The sequence below is a fragment of the Corvus brachyrhynchos genome, unplaced genomic scaffold (genome assembly GCF_000691975.1).
Source record: "Corvus brachyrhynchos isolate BGI_N302 unplaced genomic scaffold, ASM69197v1 scaffold23, whole genome shotgun sequence".
NCBI lineage: Eukaryota > Metazoa > Chordata > Aves > Passeriformes > Corvidae > Corvus > Corvus brachyrhynchos.
Genome location: NW_008238983.1, coordinates 9562868 through 9590667, shown reverse-complemented (window position 1 = coordinate 9590667; position 27800 = coordinate 9562868). Strand labels below are relative to the sequence as shown.

General features: G+C 38.7%; 1 protein-coding gene across 1 annotated transcript in view; it reads right to left on the bottom strand.

The window, feature by feature from the left end:
* CTNND2 (catenin delta 2) overlaps positions 1–27800 on the bottom strand; it is a 656025-nt gene that overhangs the window by 394548 nt on the left and 233677 nt on the right. Inside the window, exon 3 of the mRNA XM_017738706.1 lies at positions 12182–12294. Within this exon, the coding sequence (XP_017594195.1) occupies positions 12182–12294 (113 nt within the window). The remainder of the gene's footprint in view (positions 1–12181; positions 12295–27800) is intronic.

Genomic DNA, 27800 nt, shown 5'->3' with positions numbered 1-27800 from the left:
ACACTGCCAGATAGATGTTGCTGAAATGCTGTTATTATGTTAGCTTGAAGTGGTTGAAATGGGTTTAGATTTAAATACTACTTACAACTGGTTTTTAGAATAAACAAATTTCTTCATGAGTGACATAAAAGTGAAAAGGAATGGTGTAATAGCATCCCAACTACAGATGCCTCAGCTTACAGAAGGGAACTTATCCCAACACAGGCAATACTTGCCTTTAAGGGCAAGATCCCTTAAGTACTGGGACCTACATGCAAAGTGTGGCACAAACCTACTGTAAGGTAACTGTGCATATATTATTCAGTAAACCCATAAAAACCTAAGCCAAAAATTAAAATATTAATGATGTCTCTAATTCACACTGTGAGAATGGGGAAAAAAGGCAGTGAAAGAAGGGGAAAAAGAAGAAAGCTACAACTTTGATGTGACTGCTGCTGCAGCTGCATTCTCTACACAGCTCCCGATACTGTGAAAGGAGGACTGCAGCCCTCAGATGGTTTAGGTGAGGAGGAAACTCCCATCTGCCCATCTGCAGCTCCCTTGCTTTCAGCTAGCAAAGCTATCTTGCCAGCACTACTGTCTCAGACTCCTTTCTTGAAGGGTGTGACCTAAAGCAGGATTGCTTCAATCAGACTCCTCAGCAGAAAAGTTATTACCACTGGGAGATTACTAGTCCTCCATCCCAGCACTCTCCAAAGTGGGGTGCACATACACCAGGCATTGCACAAGACAAGTTGCCAGAGTGCAGGAAGAAATTATTTTTGTACCATTAATACATAAAAGAAACATAAATTTAAAAAAAGGTGTTTACGTAATTTGTATCTCATACTTTTTTAATTTCTGGTGGTTTTATGGTTTATAAGGTTCATAATATATTAATACAGGAGTACATGAATATAATCTATAAATAAATAACCATATATTGTGGGTGCATGCTCAAAAATGTTTTACTAATAGGGGTTCATGAACAAAAAGCTTTGGAGAGCACTGCTCAAACCCAGAAGAGAGGCTGGAAACCGCGGCCAGAATCCATAGTCCCTACTACCAAGTTAATCCTCTCGAAACTGTGGATTCAGTTCGGGGGGGAGGATTGCCATTGCTGTGAAGCTCGCTGAAGTCCCCCTGAACCTATAACTTTTTACCAACTACTGGTGCCCTATAATTCTTTTAAATTTTTTTTTCTGATAAGCTTTGAAGAAAGAATTTTTATCTAAGCTAAAAACATTTCTTTCATGTTAGTCACTGGCTCCTGCTAGGCATTCACGAAAAGAGTCAAAAAAGTCAGTAGCTATATCGGGAACATTTAAGGTAACTTTCACAGGATATTGGAAATTAGGCAAACTTCACACTGTACTCAGTTCGATGTGAATTCTATTGCAGCTGCACTCACTGCCATCTTTGTGATAACATTTAGATGAAGGCTTTCAAGATAAAATGCAGGAAGTAGATTTAAATGAAAAGAAAATACAACTCTTTAATCTTGATCTATTTAAGATAACAGAACAGAGATAAATGCAACATTTGTACTAAATTTTCCTTCTCTATACTTGGGGAGTTGGGGTATATTGCTCTATAGAGAGTGAAGCAGCAGAGGTGTGTGCAAAAGTTTTGGGGTTTTTTGGGGGGGTTTTTTTTGTTTGTTTGTTTATTTTTGTTTTTTGGGGTTTTTTACATCTTTTGTTTGTACAAACCAGCAGCGTAGAGAACAAGGTAAAAATTGAAGGAGTAAAGGAAAGCCAGAAGGAGGCACAGTATTTATTCACTATTAGCAACAGCTGAGAGTACATCTATGAGCTGAAAGCATGAGGGATTTAAAAGCCCCTTTAAGTTTAACATATTAAAATCTATAAAATATTCCTTAACTGCTGAAGTGGCAACATGCCTAGAAAGCATCTAAGATTAGCCATTCAAAGCATGCTGCTATCCAATTCTGAGATGCTAGTGGAAACAGAGCTGTATCCATTCATGCCATTCCTGGAATTCAACTAAATATAATAGTAACACTTCCTGAGCACTTCTGACAGTCGAAATACTTGAGTATCAAAGAATGCGTAGGTCAGTTTCCACTACGAAACGATCACAGCTGTAGCAGCACTATTAAGAAGTTCATGTCAATCCATGAAGAAGTATAAGGACAACACAAAGGATAATCAGGACCAATTATCACATACGAGCAAGGAGAGAATACCTAATAATTAAGAGCAATAGAACAGTCAATTTCTAAAGTTAGGAAAAAAACCAGAAAAAACCCACCCACAATTTTTTTTCTAAGTGAATTGGTAAATATTAAATTCGCTGTATCAAACACTAAAGCTAAATACAACAAAATTAATCTTTTTTTACCAAGACCGATCATGGCAAGACACAGGATCCACTTTTGCTGGGACTGCAGAAATTACTACTGTCAAGAGGAGTACGCCTTTGAAAGCTATGACTACTGAGAAGTCTGTAACTTCCACCAATACATTTTTATTGAAAATCAGTTTCTTAAGATTACATTGGAAAACAACTATGCTTTTATTAAAACCAAGAACCCAAACAAAGCCATCTTAATAGAAAAATAACTTAATCATTTGCTAGGAACAGACAAAGTAGCCAGGATGAGGTTTTGTCTGGGAGCCTTAGTAACTGTTCCCGTATCTGCACTGAAAGGTGATCAGGACTTGCCAAAGCAAGGAATGACTGAGAGCAGGAGGTAAGAGCTTTATTTTGGCAAACTGCAGCGTCTAGTGATTTAGGTGGAATTTAAATTTAGGCAGTGGAGAAGAAGAAAGGTATCAAACAAGTGGATGCTCAAGACAGAATTCAAGGTCGCCTATACAAGGTCGGATAGTGAGAAGCAGAAGATAAGGGTGGTGAAGGGAGAGAAAATACCATGCCTGACTGCCTAGTTCTTTGAACTATTTCTTTGAAACTCAACACCAAACAATTTTTTTCCCCGAGAAAGCAATAAGACAGGCTTTGTCGTCACTGGTAAAACACACACATGGAAAAAAAGGTATTTCTGGAGTTCTGGGACACGTCCAGCTGGCTGCATTTTGATTTACTCCTTGTACAAATGCATTTTTACACAACTTCTGTTTCATGACCATTTCATTTCTAAACTGCTTGAGGTATAAGTCACGTTTGTATGGAGGGACACTGCTGTTTACAGGACCAACAGATTTCATAACTTGCAAAATGTGCATTATGAAAAGAACTACCTATTGGCTTGTAATAGCTGAAGGCAATCCAGTGGAATTGCACCTACTTCTGCTTCCTAATGCTGCTGCTGTAAAGATTCATTTGAATCCTTGTCAGGTATTATTTGCTTCTTATTCCTCTGTACAGCCTTCCAGACATTCAGGGATCCTAATAACCAGATCAGGAACTGACAGGCAGATGTGATGAGTGTTTATAGCAGCAAATGAAGCCAGTAAGATCTCTTCAGTAATTACTCCTAGATTTCTCAGACTGAGTAGCCAGGAAAAATTGTTATTTTCAACTTTAGTCTTTGATCCTCCAGCTGAAAGGAAAGAACATAGCTCCCTGACTCCTCTGCATTATCCACCTCTTCTGCTCTACTCTAGACTCTGCCCCTGTTTTTTCCTCATCCTGCTTCAACCCACTCTTCACTTCTCAGTCTCCAGTTTTGACCAATCTACACTTTATAGAGACTGAATCTGCATTCTACCGGATGCCTCATTCACATTTTGAACAAAGGTTCCTCCCCTCTAACTTCCCCCCCACACATGCATTAACTGGGATGTTAAATGACCTCTTGTCACCGGACTCAAAGGATGCCTCCTTATCCTGACAACATGGAAAGGAGGATGGAATAACACTGGAGACTTCCCTCCAGTATTCTGTGCACTCATACACCAAATTAGGTAGAAGGCAAAAAGCACTGTAGGAAAATGGGGACTTATCTCCACAACTCTGTGCAAAGGTACGTTTAATTCCTCTGATAATAGCAATGTCTTGGTGCAAATTTATAAAAACAGCAAGAAAGTTGATTGGTTGAATTTCCCTTCAAAACCTCAGTATGTGCATTTTGAAAAGAAAATGCTCAAGCTGGAAGGTGCAGCTTATCAAAATAAGGAACAACTAAAATCTTGGTTTTCTACAAAGCAGCAGGCAACTTTAGTGACAGATAGCACTTTGGTCTCTGTCCACAATTTCTCAGAGCTGACTCCTTGAAGCACCTTGGATACCTTACTTCTGTTTCAGTGTTTGATGTCGACTGCCCATGGCCATTTTTTATTGGCACCACATTACAGGATTTGTTCTCAGCTGTAATCTACATCTAAGACATCACAAAGACACTATCTAGTACCTTTGACCCACAAGCAGTAAGCACTAAAAATGAACTTTCAAGGAGAAGTTTTATCAAACTTGCCTGCAAACACTCTAAATTGAGAGTCTTAATGATGAGGCATTTTCCCTCAGTATATCCTCAATTTTGTCTTCCTCCAAACCTATCCAAAAACATTTTGACATAAAATAAGGAAGGATGGGGACAAAAAGGATGCTGTCAAATTATTAAAGTAGAGCCCAGCAAGGGGACCTAGAAGGGCTGTAGAGAAATACACTTGTCACTCGTGCCTCACTCTTGATAGATATTCTATATATCCTTAAGTTTCAAATTACAGTTTTTATTATTGTCTCCTTGGGCAAACTACTACAGTGCTTATCCAACCTTTATGATAAACTGAATTGCCCTGGTTTTTCAACAAACAGCTTGTGAACAGTAGGCTGAACATAGAACCTCACTTTGTAAGACATAACTGAGTTTTACACTAAAAATACATTTCCAAATGTCAGTATTTCCATGCTTATTTCAAATTAGCCATACTCATGTGTCAGGCTTTCAAAGACACATTTAAATTGTCAATGCAAAATTTGTAAACAGTTTTCAAATAACTTAGTAGTATGCCGAAAGTGCACTAAGGCAGAGAATTCACTATTAAGTACAACCTTCATTGGCTCACATATCATTAAAAGTTGATATGCAAAGTATCAGCTTTTTCTGTTGTCATTCTGTTGTCATTCTGCTTTTTTGTGGTTTTGCATATTTTTTTTCCTGTATTATTCCTATATTTCCTGTATTAATAAAAGAGAAGACATAATGAAAAACTTGAGAGAGAATATAAGTGACAATCGGCAGCCCCATATAAGGCTTTCAGACTGTAAGACCCTTTCTTAGGGCAGAAAAATATCCATATCCTTACTGACATAGCTTCTCTTCATTGAGATTACACTAAAATCTGATACTTGATTTCTTTAACACGCCAGGGTAATGAGTTTGGCAATGCTGAATATTACTGTGTTACTCCTCCCATGGAGATCATATTTCTGGAGGATATTCAGCAAGCAGAAAAAGAGGGGGAGTAGAAGGGGTGTTTTAAAAGTCCAGCAACAATTTATTTCCTAGAGTGAACATTTTCTTCAAATCTTCTTCTTTTACTGACCAAGTCTAATAATATACAGAGTTCATCACATTTCAGGTCTCTAAATCTCACAATCAAAAGATCAAGAGATACCAAGTACAAGGTGATATTGGAGTACTGAAAATATTATCCTCAGTATTTCCCTGAGTTCTAAAACATTTTCTCTGACTTGAACACTCTTACATATGGTGGTACACACAACACAGGAACATCAACTACTGACGTCAAACTGGCGTAGGAAATTACAGCTGGTACACTGTAACAGTTACGACAACAAGCAGAATCTGCCCATTCTACTTCTGGACAACTTATTGTATTCCACAAAATTCTGATTTCCAAAATTTCAGAATCACAGAACAATAGAATATGCAGACTGGGAAGGGACCCACAAGGATCGTGAGTCTCCCAATTCCTGGCCCAATGCAAGACACCTCAAGAGTAACACCATGTGCTTGAGAGCATTGTCCAAATGCTTCTTGAACCCTGTGAGGCTTGATGCTGTGACTGCTTCTGTGGGGAGCCTGTTCAGTGCCCACACACCCTCTGGGTGAAGAACCTTTTCCTGATACCCAACGTAAACCTCCCTTGGCTCAGCTTCATGTTGTTTTGAGTCATGTCACTGGTCACAAGAGTGAAGAGATCAGCACCTGCCCCTCCACCTTCCCATCATGTCTAAATGCCGTGTTTGGACATGGAAATCAGTAGCCTGAATTTCAGAAGAGTTTCCAGCTATTTTCAGAAGGATTCCAGGTATTACCTAGCTAGGCACACATTAGCACAGTGACTGTCAACCATTAGCTAGCAATCCCAGCAACCCAACAAAGACACCAACATTTTTTGTGGTAGCTAAGTTGATTATTGAAAAGAAGAATCCCTAACTGACTTAGTTAAGCTATAGGCTGAAAACTGACACGGGGAAAAAAAAGCAGACAAAGATCAAAAAAAACAAAACAAATCCAACCAGGTTTTTTTTAAAGTGGCCAAGGATTAAAACCACATTGTTCATTCTTAATTACGATCTGACAAAGGCTGCTTCAGTTTCTTTTCTTCTAAGATAATACAAGTGAACTCCTTAAGGATTGTGAATGTAAGGAAAATACCATCTTTTCAACTTTTTCTAAGAAAATCTCTCTTTGTTTTGTTGTTTCTTCTTCTTTTTGTTTTTTTATTTGGGGCAGTGGTGGTGTTTATTAAGGTATTTTTTTTTTAATGTATGCCTCCTAGAGATAGCAAAGAACTCAAATAATGCAAACACATCAATGAAAACCTTCTGGTGTAACAAAGCCTTGCAGATTTTCCCATTGTTTTGTTCTAATTGAATGCTTTCTGCCAGCTATTTAATTTTCATTCTGGCTTAACAGAACTATAACCAAAACTAGGCTTCCTAATAAAGAATGGTAGGATTTTTTTAACCTCTACTACCTTGAAACTCACAACATATTTTTACTAGGATATTCTGCTTTATCACGAGCCCACACATGATAAGCTTTACAAGAGATGGAAAAATACATCTGACAGTACCATGCTTAACATTGACAAAACTCTCTTCAGGAGGAGAGCAATCTGCATCTTTTTGAAAGGTTCTACCTGACCTGGTCACTTATAGCAACATAAAATAATTGTGAGATAAAAGGTGGGAAAAAGACACAAAAAATCCCCCTACAAAATGTTGTTTTATCACAGCTAATTATTCTGACTCGTAGAATTTGTGATGAATGTTTTCAGAATCTTCCATTTTCAAAAACTTGCATGCTTTTATTGCCATTTTTAATTTTATTTCAGATAAACTTTTTTATAAATTCAGTTGACAAACGTTCATCCAAGCATGAATTGCTAAGCTTTACACAATTCACAATGATGAGCAACAGTGTGTGACAAAACTTAAAGCTTATTCAACTTCTGAACTACTAAGCAAACATACATTGCAGAATGAGATGAATCTTTAGGTACAGCATTTGCTGACAAAAGTTTAGTAAAATCTTCTCTTCCCACTGGTGAAATGCCTGTCTCTTTAAAGAACATCACTTTTAAAAACCCCTTTAAAAATAGACACGCTCTTGGCTTGTTTTAATAAAATAAGTACAAAAACTACAATTGGCATTTTCATAGGTAATGATAAAATACTGATCCTTTTTTCACTGCTCTGAAATAACTGTTGACTTTTGTTTTTTCTTTTTAAAAGTTAGCTTTCTAATTTACATTTAATTAAAAGGATTTTTAAATTTTTGTTTTCAAGTTAGAAGCTTCCCAGTAGCATTTGGAGATATCACAGCAATCAAACCAATGTGAAAAGGTTTAATACATTTAACTGGTAAATCTTGAGTTGATAAAGAACCACAATGCAGGCTAAACAGTTTTCTAATATGTATTGAAATGTATGTTATATATGTATGATGGTGTATAAATTTTACTTGTAAGTTGCAGTGTTTTTTACACAGGACTGTTGATCAAACTCTTTGCATAAAAAAAAGCCTGTTCTGTCCTGATATTATGACAAACATATCTTTGTCTTTTGGCTCATATTTTGCTCCAGAATCCATGCTAACCATGTCTTTTTCCAACTTCGTTTTAATACCTACATTCATATTTTAATATTTACATTCACAGGCAAAAGCAAACACATTCACTAGTTCAGGTAAGAGAGGTTTGGGTTTTTTCTGAAATACTTGAATCGAATCATAGAATATCCCAAGTCAAAAGGGACCCACAAAGATCATCAAAGTCCAGCTCCTGGACCTGCACAGGACAGCTCCAAGAATTCAACCACGTGCCTGACTGTTATCTAAATGCTTCTTGCATTCTGGCAGCCTTGGTGCTATGACCACTTCCCGGGGGAGCCTGCAATTTGATGGCAAAAAAAAAAACCAGAACAGTAGAATGCTAATACAACTCTTTTCCCAGGATTTATGATGAAATAGTAATAAAAAGCACAGGAAAACTTGGGTGGGAAGAGGAAGTTCTTATTAATTCTGTGGACGGAAACTCTAGAACCTATCAGTGCAACCTGTGGCAATGTTTAACCAAATTCATGGTAAAAAAGGTTTTTCTTACGCCTAATTAGAATGTTCTATGCTCCAGCTTGCATCTGTAGCCTTTGATTCTACCCCAATGCACCTCTGAGAACAGCCTTCTGTTCTCTCTTCTCTAAGTCCTTCCTTTACCTAGTTATAATCAGAAGACTGAGCCCTCCTGACCCTTCTCTTGTGGCTAAAACCCCTTGTCCTCTCATCTTCTTTCCACACCCTAGGTGCTCTCTAGCCTCCTGCCTTCCTGGAAGCTCTGCACAGAACCTGCTCCAGCATGCTGATGTCTTTCTTGTTGTGGGATGCCCAAAACTGGATAGGGCATTCAAGGTCTATCCTCAAGAGCTTCAAACACAAGGGATGAATCACTTGCCCTGATCTCTTGGCTACACTTCTGCTGCTGCAACCCAAGGTGCAGCTGGCCTTTGCTGCAAGGACGCACTGCTGACTCACAGAATCACTTAAGTTGAAAAGGCCTCCAAGGTCCTGAAGGTCTTTTTCTGCAAGGCTGTTTTCTATCTCTGCCTGTGTTGTAACAAGGGGATACTCCATCCCAGATACATTTGCAAATCATTTATAAATTTCAACTTCATGAGGTTCCATTCAGCCCATTTCTCCACACTGTGCAGGTCTAGGTTGTGGGAGCCTCACCTCTATGAGGCTACTGGATTTATCAGTCCTTTATATTAAATATCTACAAAGACCACTATATATCCTTTCCCAACAAGTAGCCTAAATCAGATCTAACACTGACAGCTGCACAGGAAAACTGTAATTGCAATTTTATTAACTTGACCAACACAGCAGCAGCTGTCTACCAATGTCACAATGCATTCCAGCTATTTCTTCAATGTTCTTGAAATGAAAGCTCTTATGGGTTTATCAATTAGACTTGTGGTACTTTTCTTTTCAATGAATTTGCAAAAATTGTATCCTCCTAAGGAAAACGTAAGTTTCCTGGTGTTAAAGTGTGAATAACATAGGCATTTCTAAGGAAGAGAACTCTACTGAAGAAAGCATATACAAAGCAGGTGTGCTTTCCATGTTATTCAGCTTATTAGACTGCATTTTTGCGACTTGTAAGATACAGAAACTTCAGCATATTGCTTCAGGCACTCAGGCACAAATGACAGTCTATTCAAGAGACTTTCAGTAACAAATGGCACATCAGTTCTAGCAATTCCAGTACTGAGTAGAAATTCAGTTGAGAAAAAGTCTGTTGCCTTGCAAACGCTGTGTTCAAAGAAAAAGAGTAGGCTAGGTTAGAGCTACACTCCTCAGTTCAAACACTAAGAGTCCTTAAAAAAAATCCAAAACAACAGCAACAAAAAAAACCCAAAGAAACTGCTCACATAAAACAGTGATAAAGAATATGAAAGAGAATCTTAAAGTTCTAAGGATTTGCTAACAGTACACTTCTTTAATATGTGCTTAAAACTATCAGAGATTGAGGAGCTCTAAAGATATGCTGGCATCTAATTGCCCCGCCCACCCCCCCCATACTAAAGGGAGTGACAGACTGAAGATCTGGCCCAGAAGGAATAAGCACCTCAGCCAGAGGAATGAAGCAGAATAGAACATGACTTGTCTCCTTATGGAATGTATCATGAAATTTTAATACTCAGCAGGCTGAGTAATGAACTGTTCAGAGGCTGCCAACAGGGAAACACTGGGGAAGGGAGGAGTTCACAAGTTTTGTCCTAACTCATGGCCTAAGCATTTTATTCCGTTTTATCAGAAGCTACTGATTCTGCCTTTGGTTCACAGCCAAGTACTTGTTCCTTAAAAGAAAACAGTCAAGCCCTTTTTAGCAAAATTCCTGGTGAATACAGTCCCCAATCCCCTAAAAAAATGACTACAGATCAAGGATATGTCAAAGAATACAATGCTAAAGAAACATTCTCAAATGTAGATGAGCACTGGGAAGTCAGCACAGCAACCTGACAGAATTTTGACTTCATTTAGTATCTGTGTTAGTTCTAAGCCCCTAAAATGATGATTTAGAATTTTTTGGACAGAAGATTACTTATTTAATACATATGGGATAAACAACAACCCAACACAAACAATATTAGATTATTATTGATTTCCTCTTTATATCACTTGCCAAGCCTAAGGACAGCTATCTAACTGTAAGCTTTCGATGTTATCTTCTGAAAAACAGTATTTCAGGTACTTCTTAAAATGTTTTTAGTTAAAATGCTAGAAATTGCCTGGTCGTATGTAAAACATTTCCAGGGTAAATTACAGATGTCAAAAATTTGCATAATATCTCTTCCATTGTTCTATGTATTGCTATATTCCACAGACAGATAAGCAGTCCAATTATTAAACTTCTTGAATAACTGGAGTTTCAGAACTCAATGAAGAGTCAGTTGATGTTAATATCCCTGGTAACTCTAAAGTATAACTTTATCAATAAGAAAAAAGTTCACCAAGGAAGCATTTACTTCACAACAAGAAATTTCCCAACCTTCATATCGCTGACTGGAATAATCCTAAAATAACAGCATTATTTAAACATACCTCAGTATTACTCAAACATATTTCAGATAACTTTCTTGAAATGCAGCCATACCATATGTAAACTTTAAAGTGCTAGGCAAACACACTTGACATGCAAATATAGTCATGCAAATATATTCTCCTGCACTGCCAAATATTACCTATTTCATGCTGAAAAAAACTTAAGTAACATACTTTTTCTAATGTTGACAAGCCTAGATGGTGACAAACATATAACAGAGGATTTTATCTTAAGGAGTTAATTCTCAACTGATTTATTAAGAATGCTTGTATTTTAAGTCAACTTCATGTACAGCTTCTGCTGAATTAGTGAAAGATTTTTCTGACTTCTGCCATTTTAATGGATCTTGCATTCAGTATTTTTGTTACATCTTTGACATTCTACTGAATAATTATTTCCTACTTATAATGGAAAAATATCATTTATTTGATTGAAACGTTGTTTGAATTGCTTAGCTTGGCATGTTATACTTACTATTATCTATTCATATTTCCACTGATAAAAATAGAACACATGCCTATACAACTTTTTTTTTCCTCAATTCTTGAAACTCTAGTACCATCATCTTCCATTTATTAGCTTCACTGAGAAAACAGAAACACACGTATCAAGAAGCTAAAAACTGCAAAGTCTGTACTTCCACTAAATTCACCAAGAGATCAGTTTCCTTTGTTACAATTTCTTAAATAAACTTGCCATCCTCCAAACAATGTACCAGGACAATTTCTTAAAGTAAACCAATGTTTAAACAAAGAGAGTCACTTATATCTTCTCATTACATTTTGATGACAGGTCAGCAGCTTTACGTAATTCATTCTAAAGCTTTTAATACCTTGAGAGATAAAATTATGATTAAACAGGTTCACTTATCAATACAACTCTGCAATTATGAAGCTAAAAATCTTCAGCTGAAAATTACAGCTGTATTGGTGGGGGAAACAAGTTGCTGATAATCCATTCAGACTCCAGCAAATCAACGAATTCCAAATGTGACTACTATTCTGTTACTGGACAAACAAGATACAAAATCGCATGAAATTTTCTTTTTAAAAAGCAGGTCACAATGCAAATTTTCAAACTCTACTAAAATGTCATTCTCCCTAGTGTATAACTTTTTTACAAAAAGATTATCAAACTTGGTGATAATTCATAACAGCAACAAAATTTACTAATTATAAAGACATCAACAATTTGTACATTACCTAATGCTGCTCATGCTTCCAGTTTCTGATCCAAGTTTACATCTCTCCAGCTGGCTTGCAACAATCTGACGTTCAGCCTCAAGTTCTCGAGTCAGTCTCTCAAACTGCAGTTCCTGAAAAAAGAAAGTTAAACCATTTGCTTTGACTTCTCTTGAGATTAAGAAGGAATTTCCAAATACATTTAGTAAGTCAGGCCTACAGAGTTCATGCAGATCTCTCAGTAGCATACAGATCTTAGCAAGCTGACCTAAGTATGATCACAAATAAGTACAATTTGTGTTACTGAAAAAAAGACGCAAAGTTCTGTGGATGATCCTGTGGTGACAGAAGTTTCTGCACTTAAAAATTGATAACCATCACAGTATACACCAGTGAAATTAACTAAATTGTAGGTGTGTTGATATGGCCTGAGCACAGCTTAATTTCTGCATTTAATGATGTGCAGTAGGAAAACTCAAGTAGTTTTGGACAAAAGCTGTGCTAACATTCCTACCACTAATTTAATGTATTTTCTTTTATTCTGTCAAGGAAACCAAATCACTCCTACCAGATAAGATTTATCCACAGAGCTTATAAAGGTACTTATAGCGTGGTTTTGGTTTTATACACAAAAGATTCTTTTTTTAAATTAAAAAAAAAAAAAGTAAAATGAATATAAGTAAAATCTCCACCATTTCTTAAAGGGCCACATTCCCCACATATTGTAGCACTAGTTTTATCAAATTAAAATATTAAATACTTTTGGGGAGCTAATGGTTATTGCAAATTTGTGAAGTGTTGCTGCCCTTCCATTTTGGTCATAGTTACATTATGTCATTTTCACAGGTAAACAAAAACATCTCTCCTGCCCCTTTCTGATGAAGGCTGAAGGAGAAATATTTTGAGAGTCCATTTCTTAAATAATTCCCCTACCCACACAAATTCACCCATTATCCCTTTCTCCCTCTTTTTTTTTCCAAAAGGACCTCCCTGTAATGCAGAGTATGGGAGGGAGTCCTTTGAATAACTCCTCAGAAAGGTCCTGCCTGGCAGAACAGCACTGGAAATTACTGGAGTCATGACTTATGTCCACCAAGGGCCATTGAGAACTTAGTATTTGAGAGAAAGGAAGAAATGGTAGAAGCAGAGTAGGACTCATAAGTGTTCATTCTATGTCCTACCCAAAACCTCTGACCAAGAAATCAAGGGTAAATGAAGGCATTAAACTTTTCAAATCTCTGAAATGAGGCAAACCATAACTGAAATGTAAGACAGGAACTGGCTGGTGGTCATTCTGCTTAATCCAACTGGATCACTCCTCTTTGTTTCTCTTGCTACTGACATGGAATAACTTCTGTCCTGCACTATGAGTAAAGGGGGACATCCACATAGATTATACACAGCATGAAATAGCCAGTGAATACTTAACTGGCCACTATGTGACAAAGCCTGCTTAACTGTGAATTTATTATTCCAAACAAATCTATACAGAGTACAAGAATGCCACTGAAAGTCAGATTGATTTGAAGATCAAAACATCACTGCTCATTAAGTGAAATGGTCAACAGTGCTATAGTAATCAATAGTTAATAGTATTCTCTTCACATTTTTGTAGTGTGCAGAACTATCTTTTTCACTGTTACCTGAAGATATGATTAATAAAAATCACCTGACAATAATCACCTCTTTCATATATGCCTCCTTCACAGAGAGCTTTTCTCTCACCTAGAAGAATCAATTGCCTGAAAAGCCGAAGAGACAGTTGATCGGGTTTCCAAGAGTTATTATTCAAATCCTGATCTTGTTTGCATAAAATAAAACCCTTAACGCAGAAATACTACTAAATTGTTGAAGAATGAAAAATCAAAGTGATACAGTATTTGCCATGCCAGCATGCTTATATCAAAGCATGCAAGCCTGGAGAAGTTTTGATAGTATAAAATACCCAAGAAAATCAAACTGAGCATTATGTTTACTTTCAAAATAAAAGCAGAAGTTTTAACAGCTATCCTGTTCCACTGCATTTTTTAAGCTCCTTGATTCTATCACAACAATGCACATTTTGGTGCTTAGCATAGATTTTCATCCAGTCAGTTCACCTCTCACCATCCCAGGTGAGGCAGGTCAGACGTGTTCTTTGCCGTGGCTTAGCACGGGCACTTGGCTTACCTGCCTAGTAAGAAGGTGCATCTGTCCCCATAATGCTGCCAAGAGAATGTTAAGCACCAAGAACTCGGCAACAAATGCTCCTCACTCTCTGTTGTCCACCTGCCTTTTCCTAGACATCAAGTGCAGCTCATTGTGTTCTTTAAATCTAGTAGGGATGCAAACAGTGTTTCTCCAGCTTCTCCCTTTTGTCCATGCTATGCCAAGCCAACTAAATACAGAAATGCTCCAAACCTATTTTACTGAAATACTTCAAAAGTAAGTATTATTTTGCCTTTTTTTTTTCCTTCAATGGTCTGGATTGTGTATCTTCTCATATCTTTTCTATGCTTTGTATTCCTTCAATGAATCACTCTGGTTGACAGCTTTTCCAGAAACTTCTGCATTTCTTCAAATAATACCCTTTTGTCATGATAACTTTGTCCACAGAACATTTTTTTGCTCATGATTCTAGTCTCCAAAATATACTTTTCTACTCTTCACTTTGACATTTATTTTTCTTTCCTACTTATTGCTTTCTGTTCTCTTCTGCCTTCCATCTTTCTTTCATTTCCTAGCACATTTCATGACTCATCCTCCACTAAATTTCTTTCAGTCCTATTACACTAAGAGCTACTCCAGCAAATGCCTTAAACTGATTGGTTTAAGGAATTTCTCTCATTCTCTCTCGCCCTGGTTCCTTATTGAGGAAACTCTGCTCTTCTCAAAATGTAGAAATTATTGTTTTCTGGTTTCACTGCCCACATTATTTAAGTCCTGCCCTGCAGAGATTACTAGAAAAGGGCAGTTGTATGTATGTTACTCCTCAAGCAGGAAGCAGAGATGTACTCAATTACTTAAGAAAGAAATAATCTTGGGTTTCTAATGCATGAAAATGGCTAGAAAACATGAACAGGAACATCATTACCAGCTTTTTAATTGCTACTATTTCTTGCTTAATCATGTTCTGTCAGGTGCCATCAGAAGTTAGAAATTAAAGGAAGGAGATAAAAGGTGGGGAGGTGGGATATGTGCAGAGTTAAACACTTACTACTTCAAGAATTATCCTCTACATTAAATTTAATAAGCAACTGTGTTTGGTATTCCCTCATGCCATGAAAAGGTGCAGGTCCACAGGGTTGCCTTTGGACTGAGAAAAGGAAAGAAGAATTCAAATAAGATTTGTGAATCTGTTTTCCCTCCATACCAAGAAACCTGGGCAGAAAACAAATAAATAAGCTTCCTTCTCTTTGTTTGGGAAGCAGTGAGAGTGACTAATATTTGAATAAATCCATATGTTTTACATTTCAAGCAGCTGTCACAGTGTAAGAAGACAGAAACCAGAAATAACATTTGCTTACATTTTATAAAAATAATCACTGAACCTGACTCCGTCATTTGTCTTATTTGTTATGTTTACAATCATTTTCACCAGTTCATGCCACATTGTGTTATCTTCACAACTTTCTATTATTTATCTGAATCAAGCTAATCAGAACAACAAAATTAAAAACAAATTCCTACTCACTGATTATGCAAATCTGTTGTCAAGACAATTGCAGAATGAAGAACAGCAGAAACTACAATGCAACATCAAAATTAATTTAGTTAATAGCATGTCAAGAGCAGCCTCAACGACTGTGTTACAAAGGGCAATAATGCCAAAGCAAGCGCCCATGCAAAGGCACTACAAAGTGCAGTGACCAGCCTGGCAGTCCTTAGCACTTGGCACCAGGAGGGGGTGTGGGAGTGGGAAGTCACCAGAGATCAGAGATAATGATGAGAGTAATCCAGAGAAATCACTCAAGAGAGCAACTTGGAAAGGGAAGAACTTCATGATAACCTTATCAAATTGTTTTGAAGTTATACAAAGTATTTATCACCTAGAGCCTGAAGTAATTTATGTTTTAAAAATGGTATTTGGTCACTACCATGCTGGGGTTAGTTTTGTAAAAAATATTCATTATTCCATAGATGGCAATTCAATGCACTTTCTTTTTCAGCGTTTTGTATTTTTTCTGTCCTGTGCAGCCACCAAAGCTTCAAGCAGTATATAAGACTTGAGCCAGGTCATAACATTTCACAGTGGTCCAGACACTGAACAAGCATGATGGAAATCTTCACAGCCTTCGGAAAAGTTAGGAACTCCTGAGCTCAGGGCATACCAAACCAGAGGATATTCTGGTTTTTTTTTTTGCTTTACATGTGCTGGGTCATCTGTATTGACCCATTTGAATGTTGGGAAGGGTAAAATAGGGCAAAAGAAATTGGCTTGTATTTGGAGTTGATCTCATTTTACTTTGTCTGTTACAACCTTAAACTAATCCTTCAATCATTTCACACAGAGATATGTATCAATGCCAAGCAAAAGACACAGTAAAATCAGTAGTGACAGTAAAAAAAAGCTGATTAAAAACAAACAAACAAATTAAAAAACAAAAAACAAAAACAACAAAAAACCACTAAAAAAACTATCTAAATTTAGGCCCAAGAGGGTTGCAAAATTACTGGGTTCCTAAGAATCGTTAGGTCACGACATGAAAAGAGGAGAAGTGTTTGGCTTTTGATTGCAAATATGCTATAAAAAACCTAATTGGGGCAAATGGTGATCATTTGAATCTTCAAATACAGACAAATAACAGCAGTGATAATCCAGGTTGGGAATCCTGGGTGAGATGAATACGGGAAGTCTGATTACAGCTACACAAACAAATAAATCGTCTCTGGGATTGAAGTCTTCCAAAGGAGGATCTTAGAAACCGCAGAAGTTCAAAAAAAGTACACAGGCTGTAGAAGTGTACAACGTTGGCTCTATCTTTTTGTAATCTGTTAAACAAGAAAAAACATACCTCAATTAATGCCAAGTAGTATATGTATATTCCTAGGCACATCCTATGGCATCATGCACAATGCCACATACTCCACATCTATACGCTCCAAATGAACGCCACTACTCGGAGTGATGTTGGTAACAAACTGTTCTTAACCTATTGTACCAAACACACATGAATAGCAAAAACTGGAGCACATGCTTCCTAAGGAAAACAGCAAAACCTAGGAAAGTTTAACTTGGCAGAAACCTAGGGACAGATAGCATCAGACACAAACCAGACCTGACAGCCCATCCTGTAAGTAGAAGGAAAACAGAGTGTCTTCATGCTTTCAAACAGTACAAAAACCACCACTACCAATACCCCCAAACATCTGACACTAAATGCTCTTCAAAAGCTTTGAAACTGGACTTTAGAATCAATATTACCAATCAATAGCTTCCATATTCTCTACACTCTATTGTTGGACTGTGTTTTCACTTGTTCTGTTCTTATCCTTTTTCACTGGACTTATACTGAATAACAGGGGGGTGATGGAAAAAGCTCACAGAAAGGTAATCAGACAAGCAGAGAGGCGGCAGATTCAAAAACTCAGTGGTGGGTACATACGTTCTTGAAGAATCTTAATGGAGAAGTGACTGCACCTATAAGTACAAGTTTCCAGGTAACCAACCTGAAGAAAGCAATTCATACACTGGAGGGCAGGACTACCACTCAGATGAACTTTGACAAGCTGGAAGGCCAACAACAGTGCCATGAAGTTCATGAAAGAGAAACAAATGGTCCTGCATAAAGGATGGAATCCCATGTAACAGTACAGCATCTCCTCAGAAAGGATCTGGGGGTGTGGTAGACACAAAGTTGTGATCAGCAGTGCATTGCTGTGGTAACAGTGGCCAAACACTCATTTCACTGCACTAACAAGAGAGCTACTAGTAGAACAAGGAAATGATTGAAGTGATTATTCCCTCTTATTCAGTACTCCTTAAGCTTATATCAAGTAGAGTGGTTGATTTTGGGCCACCAGGACAAGACATGACAAGATATTTGAAGCAAGACCACCAGAGGGCCACAAAAATGGTTGGTCAGAAGATTAAAGGACATATTATACAAGCAGAAGGTAAAGGAATTTGGTTTGTTTAGCATGGAGAAGAGATGGTCTAGGGAGGATGTATTTCACAGAATCACTAAGGTTGGAAAAGACCTCCAAGATTAGAAGTCCAACCTTTGACCAAGCACCACCATGTCAACTAGACCACAGCACTAAGTGACACATTCAGTCCTTTCTTGAACACTTCCAGGGATGACTCTCTTCCAATGCTTAACAACCCTGTCAGTGAAAAAATTCTTCCTGGTGCCCACCTGAACCTCCCCTGGCACACTTTGAGACTGTTGTGCCCTTGTCCTCTCACTGGCTGCCTGGAAGAAGGGATTGATCCGCACCTTGCTATACCCCCATCAGGGAGATGTAGAGAGCAACAAGGTCACCCCGAGCCTCCTTTTCTCCAGGCTAAACAGCCCCAGCTCCCTCAGCTGCTCCTTATATAACTGACCCTCCAGACCCTTCACTCTGTCGACCTCCTTCAGACACGCTACAGCCCCTTGATGTCATTCTTGCAGGCAGCGGCCCAGAACCAAACACAGGATTTGAGGTGTGACCTCACCAGTGCCGAGTACAGAGGGACAATCACTGCCCTGGTCCTGCTGGCCACACTATTGCTGATACAGGCCAGGATGCCCTTGGCCTTCTTGGCCACCTAGGCACAGCTGGCTCATGTTCAGTTGCTGTTGACCAGTACTCCCAGGTCGTTTTCTGCTGAGCAGCTTTCCAGCCACTCTGCCCCCAGCCTGTAGCATGGCTGTTGCAGACTTTTACTTCTTTAAGGGGATTATAGTAAACACATCACCAGGCTCTTGCCAGACACATGCAGCAACCAGACACAGGCAACAGTGACAAGTTGCAACAAAGTAAATTCCAACTGAACAAAAGGTAAAAGAACAAACACAAACAACAAAAACAGTAACGAAATAAAAAAAAAAGAAAACAACTCCAAAATCAAACAACACATCGAGGGTAGTGAAACACTGAAACAGGTTGTACACACAGAATCTCCATTCTTGATGATTTTAAAAGTCATCTTCACATCTGATCTAACACTGAAGCTAGACCTGCTTGGAGTAGACCTCCAGAGGTTTCTTTTAACCTATTTTTACCATGATCCTAGAGAACTGATGAGTTCTGAATATTTTTTCAAGTCTTTATACCATTGCTATTGATTAGATCAGAGGCTATCAAACTCTCTGATCATGATGATTACATAAAGACATGTTTCACTTTATGTAAATGCTTGTATTTTATCAGCCTGAATTTCTCTAGTTTATTCCTTTACCTGATCTGACTGATTTAGCAATCCCACGCTTCTTTACAAGAGATTAGCATGGCATCTAGGCTATTATGCATATGGATTATTTACGGGATAAAGAACTAGTTTGGCTGATTACAGTGTTTAAAAATAAACTATTCCTTCATTTTTATGTAAAATTACTTCAAAGAAGTCCCTTTTATGCCTTTAACAACTTTTATAGGAATAAGACCCTATTTTATTTTCTTTGTTTCGGATCCTGATACCAATATGGTGACAATTGCATTCCACTGCATGTTTTAGCTCTCCAGGCATACTGCCCTGTTCCTCTGTGAGTTACAGGCAATCCTGGCTCTCTGAAGGCACCCTGCCCAGATGCCTGGACTTCTGTTCCAGGAGAAACTGCATTATTTCTTTTCCAGCATAATCACCAAAGTTTTTAAAATTTTCTCCATTTTTCTATTACAAATGGCCTGGTCCTTTTTTATATTGATTTTTCTTCTCTGTTTGTGTTCAGCTTCAGTCTTTAAGCTAACTCTTTTCTTCTTCTCACTGGTTTTTGCATTCCTTGCCAACACTCCCAATGGTTTATCACCCACCATGACTACTGCGCTATTCCACTTCCTCCCATGCAAATGACTTCTGTCCATAAAACAATAAACTGTAAGTAAAAACCCTGGAGCGTTAGGGCAGGATTAGAACTACTATGAGCTTTCTAATGTCATAGTTTTGCTTTGCCACCCTCTGCAGCAGCATAAGGAAGATGTAAGATTAAACTGACTTTCTACCTTACTAACTTTGACCTGCTTCAGGGCTTACTGTTATTATTTGTAAAGCTCAATGTGACAGCAAAACAAATCCTCAGAGAAGGTAGGCCTTCTCCAAGGACAGCAAGAGAAGTAGAGCTGAAGTTTAGTAACAGACCCTGACTCTTCAGTCTTACAAGCTTAGGCCAGTGTAATTCTAATTTACTTCTCAGCTATCCAAGCACAAAGATTTACTATGTCTAGAATGGAAAAGGGTAATTCCATTCACAGTAGCAGCTCTTGAGGCCTGACTTCACATTTTCAGCATATCTAATATATCAGACAGAACCATGGACTGATGTTTTTTACCTTGATTTCCCAGTGCTTATCTGCAGAGTAATTTTGCTGGGGAAAGAGCAACATAATCTTGCTGCAGATGGAAGATGCCTAATTATACATATATTTGTATGGTTTAAAGGCATGCAAAAAGTAAGGAAATTTTAACAACATGGTCTCAAAACGTGAAACTTCTAAAAATGTCCTAGACATTGAAGCACTAAGAAAGCCTTTTCTGGTTCTGACAACATCCTCAGCTTCTAGTCTCCCTTTCGTATCTGATTAGATCCAGCTCTGTTGGGCAACGTGCCAAGATGCCAGCAATAGCTGCAGAGGTGTCAGTGCAGTGACACACACCACTTCTTGGGCAGTCTATCTACATGCTTAGAGATCTGAACTCTTCTCCAGCATTTTATTCATAGAGTTCTCTGGTTCCCCATCTATATGCCTCTGAACTAGTTCTCCCTCCCAGAGTTGTGAGAACACACATCATCCTAGGCACTAGGAACAGATGGAGAACCAGCATGATAAATCATTAGCTTTACACTTGTCCAAAATGGTCTAAAAGAGCAGACATCTATTCCCTTTCTTTTCTCCTACTTGCATTGGAAAAACTATTCTGGTGAACAATTTTCTCTTTTGATTTTCCTTGCCTTGTAAGAGAGACTTGTTTCTCAATCCACACGTAGACCATCAGTGCAGCATATCCAAGAAAAGACTCCATCATTTTGCAATTATCCTGGAATTTCTGAATTAATTACGATACTAGATCTGAATATTGCCATGAGTAGTTATTAAAAGGCTGGTCCTTAGCAAGTTACTAAGGGATTCAAAAGTTATCTAACAAAGCAAGATGGGCTTTTCTTTTAAGACAACCTAGCACATGCAAATGAATACCTATAGGATTTTTTTTTCTTGTCATGAAACTAACAAGACAGAAGCTTGATTTTCTGCACACTTGAGACACACAGTTTGCTACACTAACTGAATGTGGACAGACTTTAAAATAAATAGGAATTACATCAAAATTGCAAATTCAGCTTAAATACAGGGATGTTCATAAACAAAAATTCTAGTATCCTAGCAGACAGTACACTGATTAGTCAAATAATTCACTTATTTCTGCTACTATTAAGTATTAAAGAGAAAAAAAAAAACCAGCATGGGCTAAAAAAAATTTGAACTCAAGGACTGCAAACCGTTGAGATTTGCACATTTTCTCTCACAGATGATTCTGTGGCAGCAGCAGTTAACTTTAATAGCTTTTGAATATTTCCTCTTTTATTACATCTTTTATTACAAAGAAGAGAACTAGTAAAATAATTAGGCAATTCATTCCTTTTCTGGCTACCCTACAGAAATACCACAGTTTCAGGAAATTCCCAACAGATTCATATTGTTCCTTACGAAAGAGAAAAGCAATTAGTAATGAAAATGTTAGTTTTAAGGAGTATCATTATGATCTTATTCTTCTAATTTCTGGTATGAATAGCTCATCTTTTGAATGAAGTAAAGGTTTTCATAATGAAATTATAGTCTAAAAATCACCTGTTTGAAAACAAATAGGTAAGGAACATGTATTTCAGGATAACATTGTAGTATGGGCAAGTATAGGTAGGGAAACAGTATAGAACCAGTAAAACAAACAATCTCACTGGTAAAAATACCATTAATGGGTTGACATATGGATTAATGCACTATGGAGTTGCCAGAGGTGTATTTTGAAAGATGGGTACAAAATGCAATAGTTCTGGGAGTCTTCAATTACACCAATACTTGATACCAAAAAAAAAAGGTAAGAGATCGACATGGCACATAAGCTGAATTTTGGATAGTATCATACACAGATGCTTGGGTTGCCCACAGGAAAAGATTAAATTCTTGACTTGGTCAAGACAGATAGTTTCACATCTTGCAGTTGAGAAGCCACTTTTAGTGATCATTCTGTCCTTAAATCCAAGATCGCCACAGAAAGCAAAATATCTGCCAGTTAGGAGCCACATTAAAAGAGAAAATATGTAAGAAAAAATATCAATAAGTTTGTTTAAAGCTAAAAGTAAACTATTCATAGACAGTAGGGAAACTAACTGTTGGAAGTGAATGATGAATGCCCAGAGTCAAGGCAGTGTATCAAGAAAAGTTTGACACAAAAAAGGAGGGAAAAGGAAGCTGCTACTAATAAAAAACACATTTTCTGAAAGTTGAAATAATCTTCAAGTGAAGAAAATATAGAAGCATAAATGCTGACAGGTTAAACATAAGACGACAAGACAGCACAATATGATTTTAAGGGACAAATAGCCCAAGGCATTGAAGCAACCAACAAATATTTCTCCAAATGCATCAGGAGCAAGAATCTGCCTGGAGAGTCTGTAAAACCACTGGGTGGATCAGGATATAAAAGGGTTTGTTGGAAAGAAACCAAATGAATCCCTCATGAAATTCTTTACTATTTCATGGGAAATTCTCACGCTAAGAAATCACTGGGGGAGTCTTATCAGAGGATCTGCCTGAAACTGAAGTGATTAGGTCGTGAAACAAACTGACAAAACAACCTGTAGCAAATTGAAGATCAGATGGTGTTTTTCTCGATAGTTCTGACAAACTAAGAAATACACAGCTTAAAACAGATGTAGTACCTGAAAACTGTAAGACATTGAATGCAATTCCAGTTTCAGGGAGATTGAGAAGACTACAGAGGAGCAAGCCAGATAGTCGTATCAGGCAAATTATCACAGCCTGTAACATAGAATGGAATTTGTGGCCTCTAACATAAACATGAACAAGTTGTCTAGAAGGTTTCCTCATGGATAAATTCTTTCTTAAATAGGAAGTCAAATCAAGAAATGAATGGTAAATTTTCCCAGCTGAAGGTGTCCGCCAGTGAAATTCTGGTTCCATGTTCCACACTGTTTGATACATATAAAAGGACTTGAAACAAAGAACGAGCAACAGGGTAACAAAGTCAGGCAGCAATGAAGTTATGCAGGACAGTAGGGCTGAACGGCAACGCACTTGACCCTTCCATACTATCAGTGGTTTGCCATTTGCTTTGTTGTTGCTTCTTGACACAGAGTTTTGGGGCCTGACATTACCTAGAAGAGAGGCTGAGTGCCTCAGCCATTCCTGTGCCATTTTTTATGAACTTGCTGGTCCTAATCAGCAGCAGAGCTTATCTTTCTTGTACTTCTACTTGCTAACATGCAGAAACTCTTATGTTATTATCTCTTGCTACTTTGAGTTCCAGCTGAGCCTTTGCCTTCCTAATTGAATCTCTGCACACTGAAGCAGTACCTCTATATTCCGCTTTGGAAGTTTGTCCCCTTTTGCACTGCTCTACTGCTCCTTTTCTCATTTGGGCTCTCTTAGTAGCTTGGTGCCTTTCCAAGTGATTTCTTTTTATGTCTGCTCCTTTTCCTCCTTAGGGGGATAGGCTGCTCTTTTGTACTTCAAGAAGCAGCTGCACTGGGAAATCTCCCAACATTCCTGAGCTTCTTTGCCCTCCAAGACAGGTTCCCATTGGATCCTTCCTAGAAGTTCCCTGACTGAGTTGAAATCTGCTTTTCTCAAGTTCAGGTCTTTATTTGATCACTTGTGTTCCTCAAGCCCTTGACCTCTATGCTCTCACAGTCTCTGCAGCTGCTGTTGATGTTTTATCTTCCAACAGGTCTTTATTAGTAAACATTCAGTCCAGGAGTGCACTGTTCCTAGTTGGCCCATCCATGACCACATGAAGAAGCTGTCCTCAACGCACCCAGGAAATGTCCCAGATTGTTATGCACCACTGCGCTGTTTTCCCAGTACCAGAATGGCTGAATTCCCTTTTGAGGACCAAAGCCTGAGGCCTCTTGGAAATGAAGGCTTGATGTACCTCTTCTTCCTCATCCAGGTCCATAGCAGACACCATAGGATTTCTCTCAGTAGCCCTGATTTTGACCTAGAAGCACTCGACTGACTTGAAAACAAATGAAAGATGATGATTTTTTACATAATAGGCATGCTTTTGATGGTTACTAAGTACACCATAACTTCACTGGGTCATGGAGACCTGAAAACAGGTGGCTTTTGAGTATTAGAAGACAGTATCACATATTATGGCCCTGTTCTTACTCTTTTCTCAGCATATAACTTGAGGTCATCAGTGAAGACAGTTCATCCGACCAACAATGGCTGTTCTTACCAGTGAAACACACATTTATTGCCACCAAACAGATACCAGAAAACATAGCGTGTTAGGTTTTTCTACAGAAAAATAAATTTTCATCCATAAAACATCCAGATTGGGAATCCAGGCTATTCTTTCAACACAACACTACATAGATTTTGCTATTGAGTTCTCAAACATTCAAACAGAAAGATTCCAGATTTGTACTACTCATTGTAGTAGTGCAGTAGTAGTTCAATGAATAGAACAGAATAATTAAATATGTGGACTGGATGTGTGGTTATGCCTCTGGGAGATCAAACACACAAGCAACACTTGCTGCACTCCAGAATTACCATGCCTTACTAAGACAATTGTGCTGTTTCCACAATTACAGCACAGATTTCAGTTCAAAGACTACTCAGTTGCCATCAAGAGATGTTGAGGAAACTGTCAGTAGACTAAAGCGGAGAGAAGCATCTCTACAGGGATGTTCCTTACAGAAGGAATATCAAAATTAGTGCTATGATACAATTACAAAACAAGAGCCATAGGAATCATTGTTACTTTCATTGATTCAGCGGAAAGAAAAAAGAGGGAAGAGAGAGTGAGTAGAAATAATGAATGAATCAATCTGCTGCATTACTTCAACCAGAATATTTCATTGACAGTATCGTGAAAGCAATCTGAAATTCAAGTCTTTATTACAGCAAAACACAGCCATCAAAACCACATCTATCCCTGTGGAACTGGGTTCCTGCTAGGAACCTTCTAGCAGTGTTGGTAACAGGTCCAAGACCTGTCTCATACAATGCATATTACTAAAGCCCCTGATCCCAAATGCAGAACAAGCAGGGAGGAGTAGCAGCTCCCTTTTCAGGAGAAGAAAAAGATTCATGATGTCACAGTATTGAAAAGGAAAGGCAAAGTAAGTGAAAACAAGCCGTGCCTGCAGAATTTTAAACTCAGTGTTTCAAGTAAATTTAATGGCAGAGGGGGAATTCAAATTAATTTCCAGACATGGTTTCTGAGTTGTGGTTTAGAGCCATACTGTTCTTCCCCCTGCCCCCCATCTTAAAGCTGACATCTCTTCCCCCAGTGGGAACTTGGAGTGGGTAAAATGAGGGATCTCTCCTTCCCACACCTGGCAGCAGCTGAACAACACACATATTTCCTCTTCTGTGACTCCAGGCACTGTTTCCATGGCAGCAACAGGAAAGTCATTCCAAACTGGTCAGGGAGGGAGGGAATGAGAATCACCCCTCTCACCTCCCTGGACAAGGCATTCTGAGAAACCAGGGACAAGAGTGAAGATGACTGCACAGCCTGGGAGGGACTGAGGGCCCTGGCAGCACCATGCAGCCTGAAAACCTCTCTTCATGTCTGGTGAGAGTTGCTGTGGTTCAAGCCCATGGGATGGCGTGGATGGAGTGCCCAGTTTTGCTGGTAAGTGGGAGCAGATCTGCGATGGCCAGAGAGCATTTGTCTCTCCTGTCCTCCAAGAGCCCACTGACTGTACAGCAGATGGATTTCTGGCCTTTCTATGGATGAGGGGAAGTAGAGATAAGTAACTGCCATGAACTGAAGCAGCACAAAGGGACTTTGTTTTTACTTCACAGATCAAAATACCAAACCCATGGTACCAAAGTTTTAGCTGGATTTTTCAGCATGTCAGTACTGTGCATGTGTTGGGATTATTTGTCAAAGCCATATGATTTGCACAGCCAAATGTCTCAAAGATGGAAATGAGATGTGATGTGACACTTCTGAATGATCCTTGCTAGCCTGAAATAATGAGAATCTGGAATTGCAATCTCTGCTTGCACAACATAACTAAGATGCAAGATTACTCTGTCTGTTTCCGACCCCCAACGTGCTCGCAAACCAGGATGTAATGCATCAGCACTAGACATATGCCCTAACCATGCATGGCAGGCAGCTTTACGGGATCACAGAAGGGTGGAGATGGGCAGGGGCCTCTGGAGGTCACCCTGTTCAACTCACAGAGGGCGACCCTGAGCAAGTTGTCCAGGACCATGCCAGGTAGCTTTTGAATATCTCTAAGGGAGAAGACCCTACAACCTCTCTGGGCAACCTGTTCCAGTGTTCAGGCACTCTCCCAGTAACAGTGTGCCCTCCCGGTGTTCATACAGCACCTTCCATATTCCAGTTTGAGTCCATTGCCTCTGGTCCTGTCCTTGGGCACCACTGAAGAGAATCTGACTCCCTCTTCTTTGCACCCTCTGTTCAGGTGTTTGTACATATTGATGACTTCTCCCCCAAGCCTTCCTTATCCCAGGCTGAAGAGTCTCAGCTCTCAGCCTTTCCTCAAAGGACAGATGTTCCAGTCCCTTCATCATCTTGGTGGCTCTTCAGCGGACGTCCTCCAATATGTCCATATCTGTCTGGAACTAAGAAGCCCAGAACTGGAGCCAGTGCTTGAGGTGTGGCCCTACCAGTGCTGAGCAGGGGAGAAAGATCACCTACCTTGACCTGCTGGCAACACTCCTCCTCCTCCTAAGGCAGCCAAGGACACTGGCTGTCTTCTTTGCCACAAGGGCACATTTCTGGCTCATCTTCAACTTGGTGTCCACTAGGATGCCTCAGGGCCTTTTTGGGAAAGCTGCTTGTCAGCTGGGTTGACCCCAGCATGTACTGGTGCATGAACTTACTGGGCATAGCCCTATCTGAAACTAACCTTATCAAGGTTACTGAGGCAAACACGTCATCCCAGAAGCAGAAAAATTTGACCAGACAGTTGTCAGGAACACTGTACTAGGCAACTTTTTTGGTGCCATCAAAATGACACTCCCTCTAAGAACACTTCTGCAGTAAAAGGGAGATTTTCTAGAATTTTTCTCCATCTGACCAGTGTGAGAGGTGTAACATCTTCCTAGTGTGCCTGAGGGCTAGGAATGGATAGGATGTCCAATTATACCAATAGGAGAGAATATTGTTTTATTTTCTGAATTGATCATAGATGGCCCAGCTTGTTTTTCCTGACAAAGTTCATTCCTCTCAGTTCACAGATGCTCCAATTTAAATAGCCTGTGCCATACAAAACACTAACTTTCC